The following is a 25,803-nucleotide window of genomic DNA, read 5'->3' as shown; positions in this document are numbered from 1 at the left end:
CTGAGTTGCTTTTTTTTTTTTTACCTAGCTAATATTAAGTCAGTATTAAAGGTGTTTCCCTCTCTGAGTGGCTCAGTGTGGTGGCTCTTTTTCCAATTAAGCCTAGAAGGGACTGCAAAAGAACAGTAGGGCAGTGCATTAACCCTTCTACAATAACTGAGTGCATATACTTATCCAAGATACAGGTCAGGGTGATTCAAACCCCACTGGTGTGTGGTAGGGCTCTAACCCATTTTCTCCTAATTCTTGGGAGTGTTACAAGCACGAAACATTTGGTCAGTGCAGCTCTATCCAACAGGCCCGTTCCTGCAGCAGCTGCAGCTCTGGGGGGGCAGTGCCAGCAAGGGGGACGGTGTCTGACCAGACCTGTGCTGCACAGCACACAAGGTGTCTGGGATACCATTCGGATCACACGTGGCCAGGTTATTTATGGGGGGAAGGTAACTTCTGATGAGGCTCTTCATTAAGCTGAAGTGAGCAAGGTGTTTTAGCCCAGTGAAAAGGATTATATCTGCACGGCACAGCCCACTACAGAGACTTTTTTTTCTGAGGTTTTGCATTAGAGAAAATAAGAAAAAGCTGTAGGACACAGCATTCTGTAGCATTGCATCTAAACCCATTTGTAGTTCCAGCTTTTTTTACTTCAACATATTTGGCCCAGGGCCATAACAGTAACAACAAAATGAAATAAGATAGTCTGTCTATGTAAACAGTAAGCCATGGGAATACCAACAATTTGGTGGTACTTTCTCTTTTCTCTCCTTGGCCAGCAAGAGCAACTGAGTTAGACTTTGTGTTTTGGTGTGTTGATTTTTTTTCCTCCTGATAAAGATGGGAATAAAAGCTCCAACAAGGCAAAGAGATAAGCTGTAGGTTTAAAATTAAATTGCAAGATATATTTTAGCTTATGTGATGGATAAGCAAGAGTGAATCACCTGAAAAAAGCTGCATAAGGCTTTCGCTCCATTTAAATTCAGGAAAAACTCCCACTAGCTTCATTATGAATTTTGAAAGTGCAGTTCTGTCCTTCAGCGTTGTCCCATCAGAACTGCATGCAGGCTTACAAGTATTTTTACTTAATAGTCTCATATATCATTACTACAGTTACTTTTATAAAACTTGTATTAGCAGTATTAAAACTATAATAACGTGACACACGAGTGAGATATGGCAGTAAAATATTTCAAATGCTTTTCAGTTTAACCAGATTACCATCTCTCTAAACACTGGTACAGTGTTTGAGTTTTCCATATTCATATGTCATACGGGTCAAATGAAAGTGACTAAAGGGTTTAACAAAAAAAGTTTATTACCAAAATACAATATTAAAGTCAATACGTGACAAACTCCTGTAAAGCAAAATAAATTATTCTAACGTTGTACAGTATTTCAGAAGGTAGTTGAAGTAGTACTACAGACTTTGCTTCATAGTTCCAAACAGTCGTCTATCAGGAACACAATCCTAGAGAGAGCTTAAGGCATGCAGCTTAATGTGCTGGATAATTTTATAAAACGAAACTCATCCTATTTAATAAGATACAGTATCAGAATTAACTGCAGTCTTTACATGTCAGTTTTCTAAATTTTTTTATACTTTGGCTATAAAAGCAGTGCCATAGTGTTACAATACCTTTTCTTAAAAAAATACATGTACCCATGTCCATGAATATCAAATGCAAATGTAAACTTCTATTAAATATATCTTAACAAATGTTACTTTGAGCACCAACTGTACATTTTAAAAAATGATTAAATAAGTGCTTCTGAAAGAGGAAAATACAATAACTGACTGAATCCCACTCTATTTTTCCAGGCCAAGCAGAAATTGGAAAGATGAAATATGCGCCTATTTATCAGTATAGTCTAGTATGAAGGAAGTTTTCTCTTTAGTAGAAGTATAGGCATTTAAAACAAAGCTGCAAGTTACAGTTCATATCACAGAATAAAATATGATTTAAACAAACAGGAAGGGAGCAGCCGATCATCTGACAGTTCTGTGATGTAAGATCTGAAAATATTTTAAAGCTTAAAGAAAGGGGAAGACCGCAGTATTGGTGACTTTGAAATGTGCTTAAAACCCCCCGTACATAACATGCAACCAAGCCAACCATACACTTTCTAAAGCAAATAACCTGAGGAATAATTTCGCTTTCAGAAAAATTAAGCCTGTAATTACTTCACATGCAGAACTTCTGATGAAGTCCATGGGAATCGTGAGTGGGTAACTCCTGGTAAGCACCATGGAGACAGTTAACAAAAATCGCTGTGCACATGGGAAAGAATTATTTGTTGGCATTTGTTAGGACTGAAAACGGTTTGTTAGAGGCAACTGGCTTTCTACTATTTTATAGGAGCACACAATCAAAAATAAAAAAGCAACAGGATGGCAAAGAACAACTGTGAATAGACACATCTTGCTTAGGAATCCTATTACAACGGGTCCTGGTGCATTGTACTTAATGCTGCAAGTGAGCCTTGCGCATACACCCAAACTGTCAATTTTGATTCAAGATTACTTGCTTTTACGTCTTGGTTCACTGTCATCTCCTCCTTAGCTTATGAATGCAAGTTTCTTACCTTTTTATCTTTCGCTAGCTGAGCAACTTCAAAATAATTATCCCTTTACACAAAAATAACGATGTGGCAAAATATTGTTTCTGTGAATACCGATGGGTAGTTTAACATTACTACAGATATCTTTTTACCTTTAATTTTTTCAACAAATGGGATCTCTGAAGCAGAAACTTTAGATATATTCAAGATAATGTACTATTTTCTCATCAATTCTATACTGAAGGTAAAATAAGACAGTGTGAATATCCCAGTTTACTATCTCTAACTGAATTGGAGATCATGTAAATAAACCATGTTTTTCAAATGTAAAATCCATCTGTAGGGATACAAAAAATAACTGAAAAGAATGTCTACTTACTTCACATTATTTAAAACACCTCAAATATCTGAAACAAAAACGCTTTGACATTCTATCCTGACCAATTTTTATAGCAAAATGCGTACTTTCTGCTCTCTCATTTATAATAAAAATAATAGATATTTAACCCCCCAAAACAAGTCAAATTGAGGATATTACTTGAAAAAATATCATCAAATGTACTTGTAATCTTCGTGCCTTTACCATGGCCTTGAGGTTTTACGCTGTTTCATAAATTTATACCAAGCCTTGTTGTCTTTTCCTGGTCAATGATAGTGCGATAGACTGTACACTACATATGCCACCTTCTTAGATTTACAGTTGTAGCTTATTTCTGCGAGCAGAAATGTATAAACAGGAGGTAACCACAAAATACTATTTTCCTATAAGTAAGTTATTTTTTAAGTAATGAGCTACTAAAAATCAGGTAACTGCATCCCCGTACCAGGAAGCAGCCATGCTTCATTAAAAGCAAAAATACATGACCAAACTAGAAAGTTTAAATCTGGCTGCTCAGGGGCTGCTTTGGACGTGCAACGACTTCACTTCATTGATGTATTTGAAACAATTTAAGTAGCCCACTTTATAAATAACCTAGACAAAGCTGCCAGGCAATTAGCCAATACAATAATATCCCAAACAGATACAGAAATGAAAATCTTCTACTCCAAACCGCTGTAACTTACTTAAAAAAATCAATCAACCAACCAACCGAAAAAAAAGCACTGTAGTTTTAGCAGCTAAAGGCTTTAAAAGGGAGAGATTTCTATGTGTTTCTTCGAAAAACAAAGTAATCTCTAATTCCCTTTATGAATCCATATTATATGCACTAGTAAAATTTATTCTACAAGTGACTGGATACAATTTTTGCTTAAAATATTATTTGCTTTTTTTTTTTAAAATATGATTTTCTACAGGAAGGTTCCTCTGTCTTTCACTGAATTATTTCTACAGTTACAGCTCTGACAGACAAATGGGAAATTTAGACAGCCAGTGGGATTTCCAAGAGCTCCGAAGCATTTCTCAAAATCCTACTTTGTGCTCACCTATATCTTTAGGAATCTACATGGGTTTAATCTACATCTCTTTATGGCAATTATTGTTAATATCTTGTTCTTATTAAAAACATTGCTCATACGTACTGCAAAGTAATCACCACAAATTTAAAGTGACATAAGACAAGCTCTTTTTTAAAATAGTTCTGCTGAATGCATCAAGCAAACCATTAAGAAACAGCAGGTCATTATCATCAAGGATTTTTTACACATTATCAATTTGAAAGATAGCAATTTTTTAGTTAGGACCCAATCAGACAAATAGTTATTAGCAAAATGTTTCTAGGGGCCTCAGCTCCCGCTGCTCTAAATCGCTAGAAAGGATAGCGGCCTATGTTGAAGGACGACTTGGAGTTTGTAAGGCCTTAAAAACAGATTGGGAAAACTGAAATGCCTGTGTGTGCATGCAAGCACACCCATGCCCTCACCCACGCCCCTCTCCCTGCTTTCCAGAATCTCGGCAGCAGATTTTATGAGATCACACTGTAAAATCTGTATCTGGTCTGTTGCCGGTTACAAAAAGGAGGGTGAAAAGTTCTTTGCTGAAATACTTGGAAAATAACAGAGGGAGGAAGCAAAAAGCTTTTCAATTGATACAAAGCTTTCATACCTTTGGGTTTTAACGTACTGTACTAATGCATTGTTACTGACTAGTACCTGACAACAGAAAAGACAACCCAACAATCCTACGTTCTTGGCACCATATAGAGAAATAACAGGTAAAAAGGGATCGTTCTATTCCTCATTTCTTATATTTATCTCTTAAATGATTCATCAGTCCCTGGTTAAAATATTGTACTCCTCCTGAAAGAAGGACTCAAGATGGGAAATCAAGTTTTGCTTGCAATTCTTCTCTTTAGCAAGTTTCTCAGGCAAAAAACAGCAAAGAAAGAAAATATTTACTCCAGGAAACCCTCTCATTAACTTACTGCTTCACCTAGTTTATGCTCTGAGTTGTGCTGTGGTCCTTATTTAGGATGATGTTTATGATTTCACCCTCATGTTCTTTCATATGATCCAGCAGGTTTTCTTTGTTGGTAGACTCAAAACCACAAATGCAGCAGCAGAAGAGAAGAACACAGTATTCTGTGCCAAGATGGGGTAGAGCGGAGTTCTTATCTAAACTGCATGAGGTATTCATCAAGTTAGGTTTTTCATTTTCATCAGAACCTGAAATTTCATTCGTAGTCTGGTTAATAGACTCTGTAAAAGACACCAAGTTGTCTGAACTTCCTAGTACTGTACTTTCATCTGTTTTTTCTAACATGGTTTTGTCAGGAAGCTGTCCTTGAAACCTGAAATAATAATAAAAACCAAAAAAATATCAAAAGGTACAGTTGTTGCTTTTGACAGGAACTTTATTTTGGATCAGAGGTGGGTCCTTTGAAATTTCTAGAAGATAGGGCTGGAAGGTAAATCAGACATACCTGCTGCTTTGTGAAATTGCATCATTAATAGCCTTGTTCACTTGCTCATAGTTATAGTTTTGGTCACTTGCATGTTTCCACATGTGGGACTTGAGGGATGGAGGATGGCTACACACATATCCACAGAGAGAACATCTAGGGAAAAAAAGCGGAGAAGGAAAAAAGGGAAACATTTTGAATTTAAATTTTACTAGTAGTTGATTAGTTTTTCCAAAAGGCTGAGTAAACAGAGAGATACCTGTCAGTTCATGGTTCCCCTTTTCAGTTTCATAACTCACTCAATTTAGTTTGCAAACTTTCATTCTGAATTGTGTGACTATTTTCAGCGTCTGAGAATTTTTAAGTTTGTTTTTTTTCCAACTTCTTAAATGAATTAAAATCTTATCTGTTTGGCCTGTTAAAATTGTTTCAATACTGCAAAAACGCAATAGTTCTGATGGCTGCAGAAACATGGAGTCCATCAGCGTGGCATCTGGTGGGCAGGGAGTGAGCTCTCTTTGCCATCGCTCTGAACCAAGCAGGAGCTGTATAATTAGCACTGATTATTTTAATTGAACAAAAAAAGCCTTTCCTGGTGTAGCATGTATTGGTTTATTTAAAGATCACAGAGCTGTTCAAGTTGGAAAGGACCTTGAAGAATAAATCCTATTTACATAGAGATGTAGAGTATATTTACGGATACAACTCAAGACTGATCAAATCCCATAGGACTTTTTTCATACATGAACATACAACAAAGGAGTTTTTTAACAAGTGTTTTCTAAGATGATAAATTGTCATCTCAGCGTAAAGGAGATGAGTGACACTGCATGACATCACTCCAGAGCAGAACAGTACTCATGGTAAAGGTGGTGTAGCTCCTTGTCTTTTGGACAAGAAAACTACTTTGCTTAGCAAACTGCTACTTTGGAAGTCTGCAGTTGCTCAAATCACATGGAAAAGGCCAGGATCAAATTCTTCTAGAAACTGGAGGTGACCTATTCTAGTAAATTATAGCTACGAATGCATCTCAGTCCATCTCAATCCTCAATGCGAGTAAGATGTTTTCTGCTCAAGCAATGTGATCCTGATATGCTACACTGAGTCTGTTAAAATTACTATGACACTACTAAGTTTTTGTAAATTTTTCAGAAATAGACCTGGAAACACGTATAGGCCTGCGTAAAACAGCGTTACACGCTACAGTTCAGTAAGGTTTTACCATTTCCCTTAATGGCAGTAGGATATAGTCCTTAAATGCCTTGCAAATAATCATATACAGGAAACTATTTCTGCTCAGTAGAAGATGGTGGGGAATAGCAAAAATCTCACAAGTTAGGTGAAGGCATGGTACGGTACCTTGCTTATGTAGCAAGATAATTCCATCCTGCTGAGGAACAACAGGCATGTCCTTCTAACTCACTTTTCTCTATTATTTGATTTGGAATGTACTGTCCTATTTTTTTCCTTCTAATTTGAAGGCTAGTAAAGAAAGTGGATGCTTTCAAATATAGGCAAATTCACTTTCAGGTTGAGAATCTTAATATTTCTAGTAAGGCTGTTGCAAAACAATGCCGTCATTAAAAATAAGGTAAAGCAGACCTTATAGTTAACTAACAGATAAAATTAGGCCAAAATTATGTTCTTTTACATAATACAGAGATCAACAAATAATGTTAATTCCATTCTATTTGCACAGGTATTCCACTAGTCGTCTTATACACATGATTTTTCCGTGCCACTAACAGTGGTCAGTGGGTTGGTAACACAGTGAATGAAGTGACAGTTCAGTGTTTGTTTTTTGTCCCCTTTCAATTGCAGTCTTGTTTTTTGAAGTACATTGGTTTACTCAGGTGATTTACTAATCAGATTTCCTTTGCTGAGAATAATATCATGAGCCAAATGCTGGCGACTGCTTTAGACACAGAAACTCAACAGCTTTTAGCCTGATGTGCTACACTTACAATCACATAGTTAATGTATAGTTACATTATATGCAAGGCATTCCCAGAGAAACAAAATTATTTTACCATTGAGTTTAGTAGTAGAATCTTTTCAATTCTACAGCATGATTTGCCCTACTGGTTGGCCTACATTGAATTACTAAACTTTACTGTTCAAGTGCATCCTGAACTGATCTACTGAAGAAACAATTATCTTGCAGCTTTTGATGGGCTATTTCTTTGGGGACCAAAGTGTGGAGGTTTTCAGTAACCCTAAGAGCACTCAGCAATACTGTATGAAGTATGACAGGAGAGCGAAGAGAACTTAGTGCTACTAGGAACATTTGGGGGAAAATGCAGTGGAAAGACTCCGAAGTTGTAGAAGCAGATTTTATTGAGAAGAAACCTGTATGTGAATATGCTTTATTTGGATTCTTCCTATTGCCTTTAAAATCTTCCACTAAGAAAAGTTCAGTATATTCCTGATTTTCTTTCCTTCCGCAGCTTCTATTTTTTGTTGCAAATTAGTAGCAAACAGTTGCACCTATTTGTGCCAACTTTCTCATATATATATATATATATGTGTATATATATATGTATGTATAAAACCCATATATTTATGGACATACTACAAAGGACACAACTCACTTAAACATAATGACTGTTTGTACCAGTTCTTAACTAAGGCAGTGTGACGCCAATCTGGATTCTCACTAACGTGTACAGTAAAGGCTGTGCCTAGACTAGGATATTAAACAAAGCCAGAGAACATTCCTGGGTACTGGAATTTAACAATCTATAATGTTAAATGTTAGAAGCCTACCGGGCATGATTTTGGCACATGGATTCTCCCAAACAATTCCAGGCAGGTTTTGGTAATTAACATGATCCAGAAACTACTTGCAATAGACAGTATATGTGCAACCACCCCATTCTGGAAAGAAAAAGCTGAATACTGTACCAGAGGCAGGTCATGGCCATGTTTAACGAGCTGGCACAAACATTACCTGGGAATGCCATATCAAATCTCTTTCTCTCAAAAAAAAAGTCACTGAAACAAAGAATTAATCTAGGAGGGAAAAGAATAGAATCTGAACTCTGCTTTCTATCTTAGCATAACAAAATTGCTACTATCACAGCTTTTTGCCAAATTAGAACTGTTACATACTTGTACTGTTCCATTAGCTGCACTGCCTGATGCTCCTGGGGGTGGCGCCTCATATGGCATTTCAAGCTATTCATATTTGTGGTGGCGAAGTCGCATACTCGACATCTAAAGAGACAACAAGAAGTAAACTAAACTGCTAATACTATTCCAGAAATAAAAACCTAAGAGAAAGCAAAGGTAACTGGAAAGACTACAGCTGAAGACTGTCAATATTTACAGAAGTCCAATTGATGAAGTTTTCAGCCTTGAGAATCTTTTGCAGCGCCAAAAAAGCCTTCATCTTTGAGCAAGAATCACGAGGCATATGGACTATGTTCTTTCCTGACATCTGTCCTGCCACCTCTACCGAAGCTGGTGAGTGTCACAAAGCGTAAGGGAGCTGTGGATGCGACTGAACGGGTGCAGCCCTGATGCAGATTTCTTGGCTGTTTTGCAAGGGCAGATTATGACCATAAGAGCTATAGGGGACACAGTGTACTTAGAAGTGAGTCTTGTTCCTCAAGAAGATGTGTTCTACTTAATGCATTTTAAAAGTAATAAAATGTCAAAGTTTCAGACCATTTTACCTGAAACAGAAGTCAGGGAGAGGATGAACACATTTAGATTCAAGTGCCCTAAGACAAACGTGTCACACCATGCTGTCTAAAATTTCATTTTTTACTTCTGTCACAATACCTTTGTATACAAACAATACATAAAACAGTCTGGATCTAGATTTAGATCCCTGGACTTAGATCTCAAAGTACTAGACAAAATACTATGCTACTCATAAATACCAATATCACACAAGCTTCCTCTATAAAATATTTTGAAATAAAAGCCATCAAGCACGGCTAAAACTCTGTGTCTTTATTAGGACTTTAGTTGCTTCTTTTTTTTGAAATGGTAAAATGTCCAGTATTTACTAAGTCTGGTCTATAGTGTGAAACAGTTGGAGACTGCAGGATACTTGACATTACTTCCTTTATTTTTGAAAGGACTTAACTGTGCAGTATTAGAATTCAGAAGGTATTGAATCTGCAAAAATGCATAATTGGAGGCTCTAGAGTTTAATTTCCAGCATTTTTTGTCAAACAACAACAAAAATGTTTACGGTTATAAAACCGGCAGCAATACAGCAAGTTGCTGTCTCATACTGTGAAAGGCTTGAGGAATATGTGTTTCATAAGGAGAGAGGTTCTCCTTCCCCTCTACTCTGCCCTGGTGAGACCACATCTGGAATATTGTGTCCAGTTGTGGCCTCTCAGTTCCAGCAGGACAGGGAACTGCTGGAGAGAGTCCAGCGCAGGGCAACAAAGATGCTGAAGGGAGTGGAGCATCTCCCATATGAGGAAAGGCTGAGGGAGCTGGGGCTCTGGAACTGGAGAAGAGGAGACTGAGGGGTGACCTCATTAATGTTTACAGATATCTAAATGGTGAGTGCCATGAGGATGGAGCCAGGCTCTTCTCGGTGACAACCAATGACAGGACAAGGGGTAATGGGTTCAAACTGGAACACAAAAGGTTCCACTTAAATTTGAGAAGAAACTTCTTCTCAGTGAGGGTGACAGACACTAGCCCAGGCTGCCCAGGGGGGTTGTGGAGTCTCCTTCTCTGCAGAGATTCCAACCCGCCTGGACACCTTCCTGTGTAACCTCATCTGGGTGTTCCTGCTCCATGGGGGGATTGCACTGGATGAGCTTTCCAGGTCCCTTCCAATCCCTGACATTCTGGGATTCTGTGAAATACTGGATCTTTATGGTTTTTGGCTGTGGTTTAGGTATCATACCAGGCCTGCAGATATGTCTACAGGGTTTATGAAAAAATAACAAGAAAAGCAAGCCAGATCAGTAGGCTTAAATTTAGAATGCAGCATTCTGTATCACCAATGGAAAATTTTCAAGGGTTCCCAAATCAAACAGGCTGGATAACGCCAATCCAGAAAACTACCATATAGAAGACACTCTACAGTATCTGCTGTTCCAACCCCACTAAATAACAAATAACAACAATAGGGAAGACTCTGAGGAAAAAAAAACCAAACTATTTGTATTCCACATTTGCTCTCTGGGCAAACATCTTGCAAATTTTTGCTAGTGTTATGGGATATCATTATAATGCATAAATCAAAACACAACATAGCTTCTTGGTTTGTTTATCCAAAAGAGAACTCAGCAATTTAAGGTGTTGAGTTTCCAGAATTCGTATTAAAAAGGTAGACATGTTAGCTAAAAAATTCCATTAACTCAGGTCTATTTTCCAGCCACTAGAGAGGGACAAAGATCCACACTGAATGAGCACAGATGGAATTTGCAGGAATTTATACAGCAACCAACAGACAAACGCATGATTTATTTTTCTGCTGGGGACCTGAGCTATAGTATTACATGTGATTTTAGATATCAAAGTTCATATATAAATCAATATAACATCTGTGTGGAAAAGTTATAAAATCTGATCCTAGGTGAGAGTGTTAATACTGTTTGAAACGTTTGAAAAAGATGACAGGACTGGCAACAAGATAAAGGGGAGAATTTTGCCACACTCTTTAGAAGCCGATGTGCAAAGAAACAATATGACAATGGAGAACACTTTGCAATAGAGCAAATCCAAAATGAACTAAGGTGTGCAAGGAGTTAAAGAAATATATTATTGGCCAAAGTTCAGTTTTACAATGTAATTATTTCTCTTTCCACATCTGAATGCTTCAAACTAAAGACAAGCAGTAGACTGCTCTAGCAAAAGATGCATCCAGGAAAAATTAGCAAGTCTTAATTACATAGTTTGAGTCAACCAGTAAGGGTGGCTCCTTCAAATTTGCAGTAAAATTAGGTAATTGAAATTCTTTTAACAATATCTTCAAAATTCGATGAGCAATTAAGTAACCCTTTTAGTTAAAACAAGTAAACCAAGCATGTGGCATTAGCTAGTAATAACTGAGACACTTACCTGTATGGCTTATCGGAGTTATGAATTCGTCTGTGATTTCGTACACCAACGTAAGTTGTGCTGGTATAGTCACATACATCACATCTATACAGTTTCTGAACCGAAGTCTTATTTCCTATATGGAACAAAATCCATTATTTTAGAGAGTTGCATTCAGCATTGTAAGAAGTTATCAGATGATAATTTCAGCACAATTGAATTATGAAACAGGAATTATTTCTCTCTATGCGGACACTTCCCTTCTTCCTGCAGTTGGGTTAAAATCCTGTGTTACAGCAAAAGGTCACAAAATATGGAAACTGCTGAACCCCTGAATCAAATCAAAGGAAAAGATGGGCATTGAGAAAGGACAAGTTTCCAATGGCAAACATAGAAAAACAAAAGGCCTCCCAAAGCATCTAAAGCCTCTTTATCATCCACATATGCTCACAGTTTCAGAAGGATCTGAGATGATTAAAAAAATAGATACTGACCAGATGTGTTAAGAAATAATTTGGAACTTCTCCAAATTACTAAAAAGCAATTGTAACAAAAATATTTTTTTTTTCCTTTCCAGAATGAAAGAGAATCTTGAAAAATTAATGGTTGCAGAGACAACGGCTAATGACTAATTAACATGGGAAAATGTGTGCCCGTAAGTGCAGTTCGAGTATTTTTGAGATGTGTCTAGACTTGAACAGCCCTATTCTTGCTCCCTCATTGAATAATGGAACTGCTTTGGGTTAAAATATTAACATTTGGGAAGAGGGATGGTATTTATTGTGTAGGTCATTTTCCCATTCCAGCCCACCACGCACTCCCCCACTGTGAGAATGGCAGAAACATGAACACCCAGGTTGCAGCTGTTTAAATCAGCGCTACTGCCAAAAGAAACATCAAACTAAAATCAAAGGGTTTTCTTTCTGCATCCAACCTCTTCACTAGCCTAAGTCATTGGACTTTTTTTCCCCCCAAGTACAAGTAAGGTGCTCAAATTCATTTTATCTTTACACCAAATTCTTATTAGCTGGCTGAACAGTCAAGCCATTACTCTCAGTTATGTAAATGGGCTTTGAAGAAACTCTGATAGAGATCCTTGGAGAATTTCTGTGGTGGCTAAAGATCACTACTAAAGTACATCCCCAAACCAAAATAAATATACAATTCAATAAATAAGGTGTGGGTGACAAAGTCAAGCTCAAATCTTGCAAGAACAGACTTCAGAAACTCATGCTCATATGAGGCACATCTCCAGCACAAACCAATAATTAGTTTGTGTTTGAAGGGGTTTACTACTAGTAGGATCCACCAGAAGATCCTATGTGGGACAGAAAAAGTTGTATTATCTGCATGGGTTTTAGTAGATAGTGCCTTAGGAATTCTGATAGTATCAGCAGGTGATCTGCTTCCCAGGCCTCCCAGCTCCTCCCCAAACCAAAAATAACTCGCCTCCCTAAAAAAATACAAGTTCTGATGTCCCAAATAGGAATTGTGAATCCTGAAGAATTCTGTGAAAGGCTTGGCAAGGGCACTGATGGCCCGTGTCGAAGTGAGAGGAGGATTTCCACTGTTCACCCTGCACAGTTTGAAAAGACAGCCGAGCTTGACATTTGAAAAAAGTGACTCCAAAAAGATGGAAAGTAGACACATCTCTGCTTAGGTCCAAATACCATGAACCTCTTCCCAGTTTGGAGTAAGAAAAACTGAGTGAACCTCCCTCCTTTATCACTTCCTAAATTTTCAGGTGAAGAAGGGAGGAATTAGACAAACAGATTGAATTCAGGAGGACCTGTAGAGTTCATCTTGAAAACAGAAGCTCCATCTCCTAAGTCCAAAATACTGAACAGACTTTGTAAAGATAATTTTGTTCTGGAGTTTCCTCTTGATTATGCTGGATTCCAATAATCCAGACTGAATCTTTTCATTATCAAAGCAGTAATTAACAATCTTTATGGTAAAACTCTTCTAAGGAGACATTGCAGAATAAACCAGTAGCAGGAGTCATCCAAAATGGAAGTTCAACTTTTCACTTTGATATTTTCTTTTCCCACAGGTGGGCACTGAATTAAGTAAAAAAGAAGTTATAGATCTATTCTGATACAGTCACACAGCTAACTTAAACAGTCAGTGACAATCACCACTAATTAAACTTTCACTCCAAAATCCAGCACTTCTGGTTCAAGATGCAAAGTAATTAGGTAGGGCTGATAATCCCAGAGGGCTATTCTGAAGAATACACAATATGATATATTGAATAAAATAGCAATCTGAATACAAAGACAGTCTGAAATAAAATTTGAATAAATCCATGTGTACCAAGATAGCAGGAAAAATATTTTATATTTTTTACTTTAAAACATGACAGAGCGCTCACTCTTGTAGCATTCTTATAAAAATAATATGGAAGTAATATATACCATGAACTCTTTGTGAGTCAGCTTTAAAGCAGAATATATCAGAGTTCTCCCTTTAGATTTTTTTTTTCCTTTAATGTAAATTATCAAAACAATGTTAATTATATGCTTGGAGACTTTGGAATTTATATTTCTACAATGATTCTTTTATGTATGTACATTTATGCAGAAGACCTCAAATGAATACAAAGACACTGGGCTGCAGATCTATGGGAGAAGAGGGGTTGTGTGAAGGTTGAGCTATTGCATCCTCTACTTGAATGGCTTTTCCATCTTAAATTCTGCAGCTTTAGAATAAACTGCTTCCAAATGTATTTTCTGTTACGATTTGGGTATTTTATTGGGCAGGCAGCCTAAAACAAACAATATCTAATGAGATTTTTAAAGCATTATGCAAACATATTATCTATTGCATAGTTATAAGTGTCTAACCACCCAGTAGCACACATGTAGGAGCAACTACTTATACCAATCACTACTTTATATTTATTCCTTCAACAAAATGCACATAAATTATAATAAATCACATACTCTCTGGCTGTAGCGAAATAGCAGTTGTGTCCCCTACCCTCTCCGACAGCTTCTTGTCTTCTGGGTTTGGGGCCTTTTTTGCTTTCTGGATGGAGGACACCAGTTCTCTTTAAAGCGACCATGGAAATGACAGATCTTTGTTCTGGCGCAGTAACAGGTGCTCCTGTAATGCTGCTGATTACCCTATTCCTTCATTATTAGACATTTACAATCTGATCACATCCGGTGTCATAATGCTCCCTTTTAATTTATTATACAACCATGATGAATAAAGAGACTTTTAGGACTAACTCTTTCATAAACAAGAAATGAAACTGTTCCAGCTCAGGCATCTTTCACATAAACAGATGCTATGCCATAAACTCCTTTGTTTTGTGTCGCTTTATAGGGATGACATCTGTTTGACAAGGGATTGTTGTACTGCAGTGGTATTGCAATTTGATTATAAATTGATTCTGAAATAATTTAAGCATTCCACAGTATGAGTTAATAAAAGTTTAAAAGGAGAACTGTTTGCATTCAAGCCACATTGCTGAATTTCATGTGGGGTAAACAATCAATCAAAGTGCGTGGCTGTAGCACTTTTATAAGATAATAATGAGCCAAAAGATATTTTAAAAAATCTGAAGTAATTAAATTGAAAGCAGTCAGTTTGCTTGAACAGAGGCTCCTCTTTCATGGAAGTTACATTACAAGATGAGGATATAAACTCTAAAACCACCTTATTAAAACATACTCGTTTCAAAAGCAGACAGGCATCTTGATTTTCAGTCACCAAAACAGGGTGTTAGCTCAAAAGGTACAGTATTCCCCAAAATCTGACATGTTTCAGACGTTGCAAGTTAGTTATTCCTGTATCATGACATCTTTAAAAATCTTGGTTTAAAACAAAGGAACCATTCTAAGAACTAATAGTCCAAGTTGTGGTCACAGATGTTTGTAACCAGCTAAACTAACAATATTTTATTTCCTATCACTTCCATCACAACATTAGTGCTATTTCTTTTGAAAGAAAACAAAACCAAACCTACTTAACAGGGACCATTCCCACTACCACCAGGCTCTCCCCAGCCTGTCTTCTCTCACCCCAACCTCAGACGGGTATCTCAGGCATTCTGTAGCACTAAAGATCGCTGTCCTGAATTGAAATGCCTTTGGCAATGATGGGAGCGAAAAGGGGTTAGGAAGGGTCATTTTACCTGAAGGTGATGAAGTAATTAACTTTCACATTTCTAACTTGTATACTGAAAGCCAGAAAAAGAGGCAGCATGAGCTGACAGCAGTGAAGAATCACACAGAATCCCAGAATGTCAGGGATTGGAAGGGACCTGGAAAGCTCATCCAGTGCAATCCCCCCATGGAGCAGGAACACCCAGATGAGGTTACACAGGAAGGTGTCCAGGCGGGTTGGAATCTCTGCAGAGAAGGAGACTCCACAACCCCCCTGGGCAGCCTGGGCCAGGCTCTGCCACCCTCACTGAGAAGAAGTTTCCTCTCAAATTTAAGTGGAACCTCTTGTGTTCCAGTTTGCACCCATTACCCCTTGTCCTATCATTGGTTGTCACCGAGAAGAGCCTGGCTCCATCCTCCTGACACTCACCCTTTAGATATCTGTAAACATTAATGAGGTCAACCCTCAGTCTCCTCTTCTCCAAGCTAAAGAGCCCCAGCTCCCTCAGCCTTTCCTCACACGGGAGATGCTCCACTCCCTTTAGCATCTTTGTTGCCCTGCGCTGGACCCTCTCCAGCAGTTCCCTGTCCTGCTGGAACTGAGGGGCCCAGAACTGGACACAATATTCCAGATGTGGTCTCACCAGGGCAGAGTAGAGGGGAGTTAAGAGTTAAGGATCTCACTTTATTCTGAAACGTACCAGGTTGCTTTGGACAAATCATTAATGCTTCAAGGCGTAAACCTGGCTCATGCTGGTTAGAACCCTTTTTCACAAGTAGTTGCATTAATTTCAATGATTAATTTCACACTCACTGTGTTCAGCTGGAGAGGTGAGAGTAGAACTCAGAAATTCCAACTGCAATCTAAGTATTATTACAGTGCACATTTTGCAATCTCAAACAAATGAGAGACCACAATCAAGACAGAAAAGAGCAATGCACTCAAAATGGAAATACTTCAACCAACAGTTTTTCAGAGGTGATAAAATCAACAGCATTTTCCCACAGTGCTCTAAAATTGCAAAATACTAATAATTACAGTGTTGCCTTCAGAAGATAAATGCTGTAAATATTTTCAGGAACTTTAACTCCCCAGAGAAGAGGATCCATTAAAAGTGCAACAATAAATATCGGGCCTCCAGGATACTCAAAGGATTTTAAGACCACATTTTCTCCTAAACTTCAAAATCTGGCTATTTTTACCCTATTTTGCTAATTGAACACATCAAGGGTTTAGGTCTTGTTGTTGTTTTTAAAACAAAACACTATTAAATTACAAGCAGATACACAGTTAAGCAAACATTCAGAAAATGAACACCTACTGTTACCCTGGCAACCGTCACAAATACAGGTTGCATTTTTAGAATACTTTATATTTGCCTCTCTGGAGCTAAACCAAATGACTCATTTTGGACATTACCATAATTATACAGGAATTTCTACACACAGAATGGATAGTATTGTATGTATATGCTGACAGCAACCTACATGACCACAGTGAGTTTAAAAGAAGCTTGCTTTTCTTTACTGTAGGCAATTTGGAAAACACTGTAGCTGCTGAAAGAAGGAGAAAAAGATTGGTTTTCCTTAAAAATTCAGAGTAATACTCCATACCAGTTGTTTTTCTTAAGAAGAAGTACAAGGTCAAATTACAGGGGCTAAAAATGTCCTACCTACCAATAAATGTCAGTAAGGTATCTCAAAACCAACCATGTAAGTTTTGCACACTGAAAGAGAACATTATGAACAGGCATGAAAACATTACAGCACAAGATCTTAAAACCAGTTTTAAGCAGGCAGAAGTAATGTTATGAGTGACTTTTTCTTACTTCAAGTACTAAATATAAACAGTACCTTCTCTTTCATCTGCTTCATTGGAAACTATTAGTTTGTTAGATGTAGCTGTCGAAAAGATATCTGGAAGGCTGTGTTGTTCTCTTTCATGATTTCGCAGTTGGCTCTGAAAAAACAATTTCCCTTGTTTAAATATACACAACAAACATACACTACATATTGCAATCATTTGTGACATTGTTACTCAAGTTTTAATGACAACTGTTATAAAACATATTTTAACATATATACAGATTATATACAGGCAATTTTACCAGAAACGAAACAAAGTAAATAATTTAATTAATAACATAAAGGATTGATGAGAGTGACTGAGAGGATTATATGATTTGTGTTTATCTAGAAAAAATATTTCCTTCTTCGCCGTTTCTCATAGACAAGAGGTAAACAGTTCTTTCTCCAGAATTATACTCCAAAAGCAATATTAAATTAGAAGTTAGAGGATGGCTTGTGTGAAAATTGACTCAAATTTCATATTGCCTAGGGACTTAAGAATATGTTATTCCTGTTTCTGCTTGTGTGGGGAGGAGAGGGAAGAGCCTTTTGCTACCCACCCTGTACATTTTTTCAAACTAGGACTGAACAACAGTAAATATGGGAAAATTTGCGCTACTGTTGCCTTTGAGAGTTTCAGTTGTAGAGCTAGATATTGATGTTATCTATTTTCTATTCCTGAGTACTGGGCTGAGTACATAGGAACAACTTCATCAGAATTAATGCTTAAAACAGTGATTGTAAAAATGGCAGAAGTACATCATTCTGCTCTGGTGTGTAACGTTTCAGATCTGAGTTTTACAGAACATCCAGACCACCAGAACACAAGAGAAAATACAATAATTTCTGCTTCAAAGAGTCCCATGTTACCCCCAAATGCCACAATTTATTCTGCATACACTTACAACTAACAGGCATATTTGAGCATTCTTCTAAAGTTTTGACTATTAAGTTCTCTGACGCTTCCATTTCTCACAGTAGCTGCTACACGTGGGCAGAAAACCAACATGATATTAACACGTCCATAGGACAGTTCTCAGAAAAATAACTGATGTGAGAAAGCAAGTTTATTTTGGTGGGGAAAGCAGAATAATTATAGCTGAATTGTATATTCAGAAAGTGTTGCTGCCAATAATCCCCAATTGTAATGACAATGAAGCCAGGGTGTCAGACTGAATTGAGTTAGAAAGAGGGATCACCAGTTATTAAAAAAGTAGTAATATATATATATATATTATGTATTTAACTGGTTTTGACAGGCACAGGAGAGAACTTTACCTTATAATGAAAGGATTCTTCACATTGTTTGCACTGATACATTCTTGTTTTGCAGTGGTTGATCATGTGGCTCTCTAGATCCTTGCTGTTGTCAGCAATGTGTTCACAGATAGGACACTGGTACGGCTGCCGCTGCCGATGGACTCTCAGGTGTTGTTTTATGTACCCCTTGTTACCGCTGCTGTAATGGCAGAGGCGGCAGCGGTAGGGTCGATCTGCATTGGGTATATATTCTACTAGGTTACTTCCAGGAAGATTTGCATCATTTGCATTTTGGCATTGTGCGTTGTCTTGTAATTCTTTCAGGATGTCATCATCAGAAGCATTCTGATCTGTCCTCTCCTTGAGTTTTTCAATGACAGTGAGCAGTGACATACTGATGCCCATTTTAATTGGTGCTTCTGATAACTCTGGCCTTTCTTTCTGTATCTCTACTATTGCACATTCACTTTGGTTTAAGCCACTGAACTCCTCTGAAGGATTCTTAAGTGAGGATACGGCTTTAGAATGAGCCACACACGGGCCATCAGCTTCTCCCTGCCCTGCATCTGCACCCACAGCATCTTCGCCAGGCAGAGTCCTGAAGCCAGACCCTGTTAGTTCTGCAGCTCTGATGGGCATTGTAACAAGAGCTTCTGCAGCTAATGAGTGTAGCCGTAAAGACTCTGAATTTGTCCTTCTTCGAACAGGAGGTGCATTTTCATCAGTCGTTACATTTTTATTAGGGCTTAACTCATTATCTTTCTTCTCGGCATTATTCCATCCTATTATTACTTCCTGCATTTCATCTGAACAGTAAACTTCATCAGGTTCTTCACAGGTAACACGGGACTCCTCCAAGATTAGGTTTTTTTCTGTTTCAATGTCAGTGTTCATCAAGAAAGGCTTTTGTAAGACACTTTCTTCAGCACCTGGCAAACGCTCTACTATTACATTAACATGACCCTTTTTATTTGGACTACAATTAATGATTTTCTGTGCTGATGAAAGCAGGCTATCAGCTATCATATTATCCTGTTCTGTATCAGATACAGTCTCCTCTAAAACCTCCGTAGCAGGAGAATGCACTACAGACTGATTTAACATCTCTTCCTCTTTGACATTTGTTCCTGCTGGCAATTTGCATGATAGTTGCTCAGAATTGCAAATCTGAAGCTGAAGAGAAGGCTCACTATGGATATCAAGTTCATTGTTTTCCAAAGAAAGAACAACTGTATCCACGCTATGAGGTGTTTGAGTTACAACTGTGTCTGACAAGGTGGTAGTTTCATTTTCTTCCTCAAAGATAGGATAGGAGCAATCAACCTCACCCGCGTGCTTCCAGGCATGTGTTTTCAGCATCCTTTGCTGACCACAGGTGTACCGACAAATTAAACACCGGTACATGCCATACTGCTCGTAAGTATACCATTTCCTCCTACCCATCTCAGGCATATGACTAGACTGAGTGATATCTTTACATTCCAGATTTCCTGTCTGATCAGTGCCTGATTTGACACTTCCTTCCACTGGCCCTTGCAAAAATGAACTTGCGACATTTACACATTGCTGCACTTCTGTCTGGATGCGATTTTTGCCATCATTCTCGTGGCAATTTTGGAAGTGGGATTCAAGTTCTTCTTGGCTTTTAGAAGCAAAATGACATTCCGAGCACATTAATATAACTTCATTTTTCTGCCCATGTTGTTTTATATGTTCTTGTAGTGTTAAAAGAGAAGGTGACAGAAACTTACACAGACTACACTGGTAGCATGTCACCTTCTTTTTGCTTGGTGGAAGACATTCAGTCACAAAATAATCTGCTTGCAACTCTTCAGTCTTTTGCGTAGCAATAACAGATAGCTCAATTCCTTTAGCTGGGATTTCACAAAGATCGTCTGAGTCAAAGGACTGTGCAGAACCATTACTATGGGAACGTTTTTTCCCTATTAAAAGGCATCTTTGTGACTTCTCATTTTCAACTATTTTGCTGAGTTTCTGGATAACATGGATTAGTGGATCAGTTTTACATTTTCTCTGATCTTCACTGTTCTGCAGTGTTGGGCCAATGACTGTTTCAGAAATCAGCACAGCTTCCTGCTCCCCAATATTTGGCATCAATACCGCAACACTGCTTCCTTCTTCCATAATACCTAGGAGAAACGGTTTTATAAAATATTAAAATATATAGATGCACAGTAATAAAAATACAACCCAGTACTATTTAGATTTCTCCCTCTACTAAATGTGGAAGCCTAATGCCACTAACTTTATAAAAACTGTGGTATGGCTACATAAGTAGCCAGAAATTTTGAGGACATTTAGTGGATAGTGTAGATGCTACTCAATACAGCTGGACAGAATAATTCCAAGAGAGCCTATGACTCCAAGCTGGGCAACAGAAATATTTATCAAGTATAGGCTGATTAGCACTGTTACAGCTATTGTCTTTTCCTCCACAAGGACTACACATTTGAATGGTAGACACTTAAATATACCAGTCAATACTAACTGGCATAGTTATGCCTAAAAGCCATGATATGATATGAAAATGTATTCCTAACATACTTATTCTGATATACTGATGTTTCCTAAAGCACACGACAATTTGCAACAACATCATTTACAAAACTAAGTTGTTTTGTTTTGTTTTCCTTGAAATGTTAGGAAAACAAAGTAATTCTGGTATTTACTTGCGTTAGTCATGTTGCTATGACTATATTAAAAGACCATTCAAGTGGCAAATCATACTTCTTATTATAAGTGTCATTTTTGAGAAAAGCTACTAATTGTAGCTTTTTCTACAATTCCTTAATTGTAGGGAAAATAAATTGGTACTAAAATTATAAAGAGTAATTTTTTTCTGGTTTGAGGGAACGCTAAAGGCAATAACTATTTCCACTTCCTTTAACCACATCTAACCATAAACCACAGGCAGTTATGTGGTACTGATGGAGGTTAAATTAGAAACCGATTTGTACAAATTTACATTAAAACATAGTTTGTGATGTGGTCAAATGTGAGGGGTGAAGGAGCTGGACAAAAAAGTCTTATAGTGAAAGTTACTTCTGAAAAAATGTCTAAAAATAACCTCTTCACGTTCCGCTATATTTACACACATCTATGTTATACACAATATCTGTTTTTATATAATATATATAACATTTAGAACATAAAAGAGATGCCAGATATTTCTTTTTTCACTCATCTTTGAAAATGTGTTCTGAGTTCTTTCACGTGGACTTTTGAAAGGTATACAGGCCAAACCCTCAGCTATTTAATACCTTACACCTTTAGTTGGATCTATCCAAGCAGATTGAAAATGATGAATACTGCACTGCAATAGTAGATCAATTATAGGAAACAGAAATTAAAAATTAAATATATTTAAAACAAAGAAGCGTCATTTTACGTAAGAGTATACCAAATGGCCTGCTTATTCAACTCAACTTCAGTATTGTCTTATTAACAGGAATCAATGTATGTTTCCAGAATTACTATTAAACTGAAACATGCAAGTATTTATCTTTTAAAATATAAAACAGTAGATGTCTTGATGTGCATTTTTTGCTTCAATTTCTATTATCTGGCACAGTGTATTGAATGACTACTTATGTGGGTAGGAAAAATTATGCCCCTTTCATGCGTTATCTCCAATTATATATTAACTTAAAAGCAGCTTAAGGTTATTATTTGAAAATCATCCTATTTAGGTATACAAACTTTGCTGTTTGTTCCATACCAGCTGTAATATGTTTTACAACCATTATGAAAAGTAAATGAATGTGCTTTTTCGCCTGAAAGCGGATTTAACATTACATTAAGTGCTCAAAGGCATAATGTCTACTTGAAATATTTTCAAATTGAGAACGAGTTAAGGAAAATTATAAGCACATGGTGCTCCTCAGGGCTTTTAAAACTTTGTAAGTAAATGCTAAATAGGCAAATATTTCCCCTACTTTTTTTCATCTGAAAGCACCATAGAAACTAAGGGGAAAGATCCTAGATGGACCATAAAAGAAATGCACTTCCACATACTACTGCTGTGTCACAAATGAAAACACAGAGAGCTCCTCCAGATGTACTGATTTCAGATGCTTGTAGCTGATCTAAGTTATCAGATGTGTCGCTATGGTGTATACGTGTTATGTCATTCTCTGATTAGAGTAAGTTTGATGCTTACTGCTGCAGACTTTGGTTTTTAGAGGGAAGATAAGAGCTGCACACAAATATCTGGATTTTAATAACTATATCGCTTATCACTAAGAGCAAAGATGATTCAATCTCCCACGACATAAAAACTTCACGCCTGTGCCAGCACGTACCCTTCACCCAGCCCATCCGGTAACTGAAATGCGGGGTCCGGGATGACAAAGGGGCCCGGAGGGGAAGGCGAAAACGCCTCCGCGCCGCCGGTGTCAACCCCCCCCGCCAGCCCAGCAGAGCCGGGGCGAGCTGCCCCGGGGCCAGGAAAAGCCAAGCACCGCTTTGCACAACAGCCGAACGCGGAGCGGCTCCCGAGGGCAGGAAACTGCACCAGCGGCCGCCCGACGCTGCCAACTGCGGCCCCCGGGCACTGCAGCTCGGGGACGTGAGCCTGCGGGTCCGCGACCCTCCTCCGCGCCTCCTCCGCGCTCCCCGCCGGCCGCACCTGCCGCCGCTCCCCGCCCGGCCTCCGCTTTATAAGGCGCAGGTGCCGCGGGCGCGGCCCTCTAGCAGCGGGCCCGGCGCCGCCGGGTGGGCGAGGAGCACCGACCGGCGCTCGGGCTGCCGAGCCGCGGGAAGCCGGGGAGGTGAGTAAGGTGGAAGGCAGGGGAGCAAGGCGGCCGCTGTACGGGCCGGCCCGGGGAAGGCTCCGCGAGGAGCCGCAGCCGCCCGCGGCTCCGCACATGGGCTGCGGCGCGCCCCCACCGGGGCCTGCCCGCCCGCCACCGCGCCTGGCGCCCTACCTGCCGCGGGCCGCCACCGCCGGGCTGCCGCCGCCGCCCGCTCGCCCCGCGGCGTCCGGGGCCCGGCCGCCGTTTCACGGGGGTTTAGTGAAGAAAAAGACTTTTTTCCTCACCTCCGGCCACCGCTTCAAGATGGCGACGATGGAGACCGTATCACGTGATCGGCGGGCTCGGGTCAGGTGACTGACGGGTGGACGCTGCCACCGCGCCGCCGACTTCTCGCCGTTGCCAGGGAGACGAGCGCGGGCCCCGCCATGGCCGCCGCGACCCCCGTCGGTACCACAAGGCTGCGCACACCGGGCCGTGGGGCTGTCCCGCCGGCCCCAGAAGGCGGGAAGGAGCCGAGTGGCGGTGCGGTTGTGCCCGCTCCACGCATCGCTGCCTCTTGTGAGGCGATGCTGGTGCCGCTGTCTCCATCCATCCGTGCACGAACTTAAATGTCCGCTCAGCAGAGACCGAACAACAGCGCGCAGCCGCTTGTGCTGGCCCAGCGGGTGATTGCGTTCAAAATAACGGGCGGTACCTCGCAGGTCCTGCGGTTCCTGACCCTCCGGTTCCTGCTCTTGTCAGTCAGAACTTTGTCGGTGCTCCAGTATCCAGCACAATGTGCTTCAAGAAATAGTGTAGTATCCCCAAAGGTGTTCTTTTTCAGCACAGTTTTCAAACACCTGTAGAAAAGAAAAGAAGCGTCCAACGCTACATCTCCACATTTTGTGTCTAAAATGGCAAATCAATGCAAGTGTTTCCATGGGTAAATTGCAGAGAACTGACCAAAAGTCTTAGCAATTTAAGTTAGAAGGAATCTGGAGTTGAAAGTGCACGCTGCATGTCAGTGTCAGCCTCAGAAGCTGCGTACCAGAAATGTGCTGTGAATTTATAAGATGTTTAATAGAAACTGAGAAGTCAGGGGAGTAATGAGTTTCAGAAGTGGCTTATGGCTCAGTGATGGCAACTAAAATATAATGTTCATTTCCAGAAAGGGGCTTGAAGTATGTTGAGGTAAATGGGTCTGCAGCTGGATTTGAGGGGACCCAGGAAAATTTTAGCAACTTTTTGCAAGTTCACTTCTTCCTTCAGGTGGGAGTTTTGCTAATGATTGTATATTGTTTTGTAGGGATAGAAGACACATTTTAAATAGTGGCAAATCAGGTATTCAAGAGATGAATTTATCCATCCTTTCAACAGGCATTATTTCATCTCCAATTTTACTTTGTGACTTAGGTTCCTTGCCTTAAGAAGCTCAGTTTAATTGTATGAACTGCTATAAAAGCTTTATAATTTTCACATTGTTATAATGCATTATAGTGTATTATATAAATGGGGTCCCCGAATCCCCTGCTTTGGAGCTGTATGTACAGCAGAGGTGAATCTTGCATGGAGCACTGTTTGGAATGGAAGCCTTGGCTTGTACCCTTCGAGGTGAACAGTGAGCAAGAGTGCTATGTGAGCACTTTGGCACCTGAGGGAGTAAGCTTTTTTCTTGTATATTTCACCTAAGTTTTAGGTCTTGTCAGCCTGGAGGTGGCCTTTATCTATCATTAGGTAGATCCACCATAAAAGAGTGAAATTTGAAGTAGCATTGCAACACTATTGCCAACTAAGAATTTTTCTGTCATTGATAAAGACTGACTGCAGCACATGAGCCTGGACTGGTTTTTCTCATTCTTTTCGGATGACAGAATCTGTTTCATACTGTATCTGCTGTTCTGTTTCTGGAAAAAGAAAAAAAGTGCAGAGTGCAAAAATACAGTTGATTATCACATGAAAAATCAAGTTTTGGGAGTTTCTCAGAAAGTGGTGGTAGAGTTTGCATATATTTATGTAGGTGCATATGTATTGGCTACTTTGATTTGTCAGGCTGGCATCTTGGGAGTCCTTGCTATGAAATGGAGCTTCACACAGGGGACAATTTTTTTCTCAAAACGCTGAAGTTTGCAAAGCTCTCTTACAGAGAGTACGAGAAGAGTGGTAAGAACACTGTATAGGAAAAAATGATGCTGTGTTATTCATGTATGAAAAAGTACGATATTATATTGTGAGAGGAAATACCACAGACAGATTAAGAATGATTAGCAATACTGAAAAATTATACGGGGATGGATGAACATTGCATTGCTTCATTTAGACAATACAATAGAACATTATAGACATATGAGGATAATAAATAATATAAAAAAATTACACTTTAAATATGCTTCTCCTACCATTAGACTAACTAGATAT

At 39.0% G+C, this 25,803-nt stretch overlaps 1 protein-coding gene across 4 annotated transcripts; it reads right to left on the bottom strand.

Annotated features, from left to right (window-relative positions):
* Window positions 1–1,291: 1,291 nt before the first annotated feature.
* ZNF507 (zinc finger protein 507) lies at window positions 1,292–23,959 on the bottom strand. 4 transcript variants are annotated; one of them, XM_080351812.1, is made up of 7 exons: window positions 23,581–23,959; window positions 18,653–20,784; window positions 17,381–17,486; window positions 11,433–11,547; window positions 8,505–8,609; window positions 5,415–5,549; window positions 1,292–5,282 (listed from the first exon to the last, which is right to left on the bottom strand). In XM_080351812.1, the coding sequence occupies exons 2-7, from the start codon at window positions 20,777–20,779 to the stop codon at window positions 4,925–4,927; spliced, it is 2,946 nt and encodes a 981-aa protein (XP_080207938.1). In that variant the 5' UTR covers window positions 20,780–20,784; window positions 23,581–23,959; the 3' UTR covers window positions 1,292–4,924. The 4 variants fall into 4 exon arrangements, with proteins under 4 accessions (XP_080207938.1, XP_080207937.1, XP_080207939.1 ...); XM_080351811.1 differs by lacking the exon at window positions 23,581–23,959 and adding an exon at window positions 22,957–23,118; XM_080351814.1 differs by lacking the exon at window positions 23,581–23,959 and adding an exon at window positions 22,957–23,118 and having other exon boundaries at window positions 5,057–5,157.
* Window positions 23,960–25,803: the final 1,844 nt, after the last annotated feature.

Source organism: Nesoenas mayeri (genome assembly GCF_963082525.1).
Source record: "Nesoenas mayeri genome assembly, chromosome: 12".
Taxonomy (NCBI): domain Eukaryota; kingdom Metazoa; phylum Chordata; class Aves; order Columbiformes; family Columbidae; genus Nesoenas; species Nesoenas mayeri.
This window is presented reverse-complemented; position numbering and strand designations above follow the sequence as displayed.

Coding starts and splice junctions, on each gene's coding strand:
- ZNF507 (XM_080351811.1), bottom strand. Junction 17,487..18,652: donor AAGAATCCTTTCATTATAAG/GTAAAGTTCTCT, acceptor TTGTTTTTTCAG/AGCCAACTGCGAAATCATGA. Junction 5,550..8,504: donor CAGCTAATGGAACAGTACAA/GTATGTAACAGT, acceptor TTTTTTCCCTAG/ATGTTCTCTCTGTGGATATG.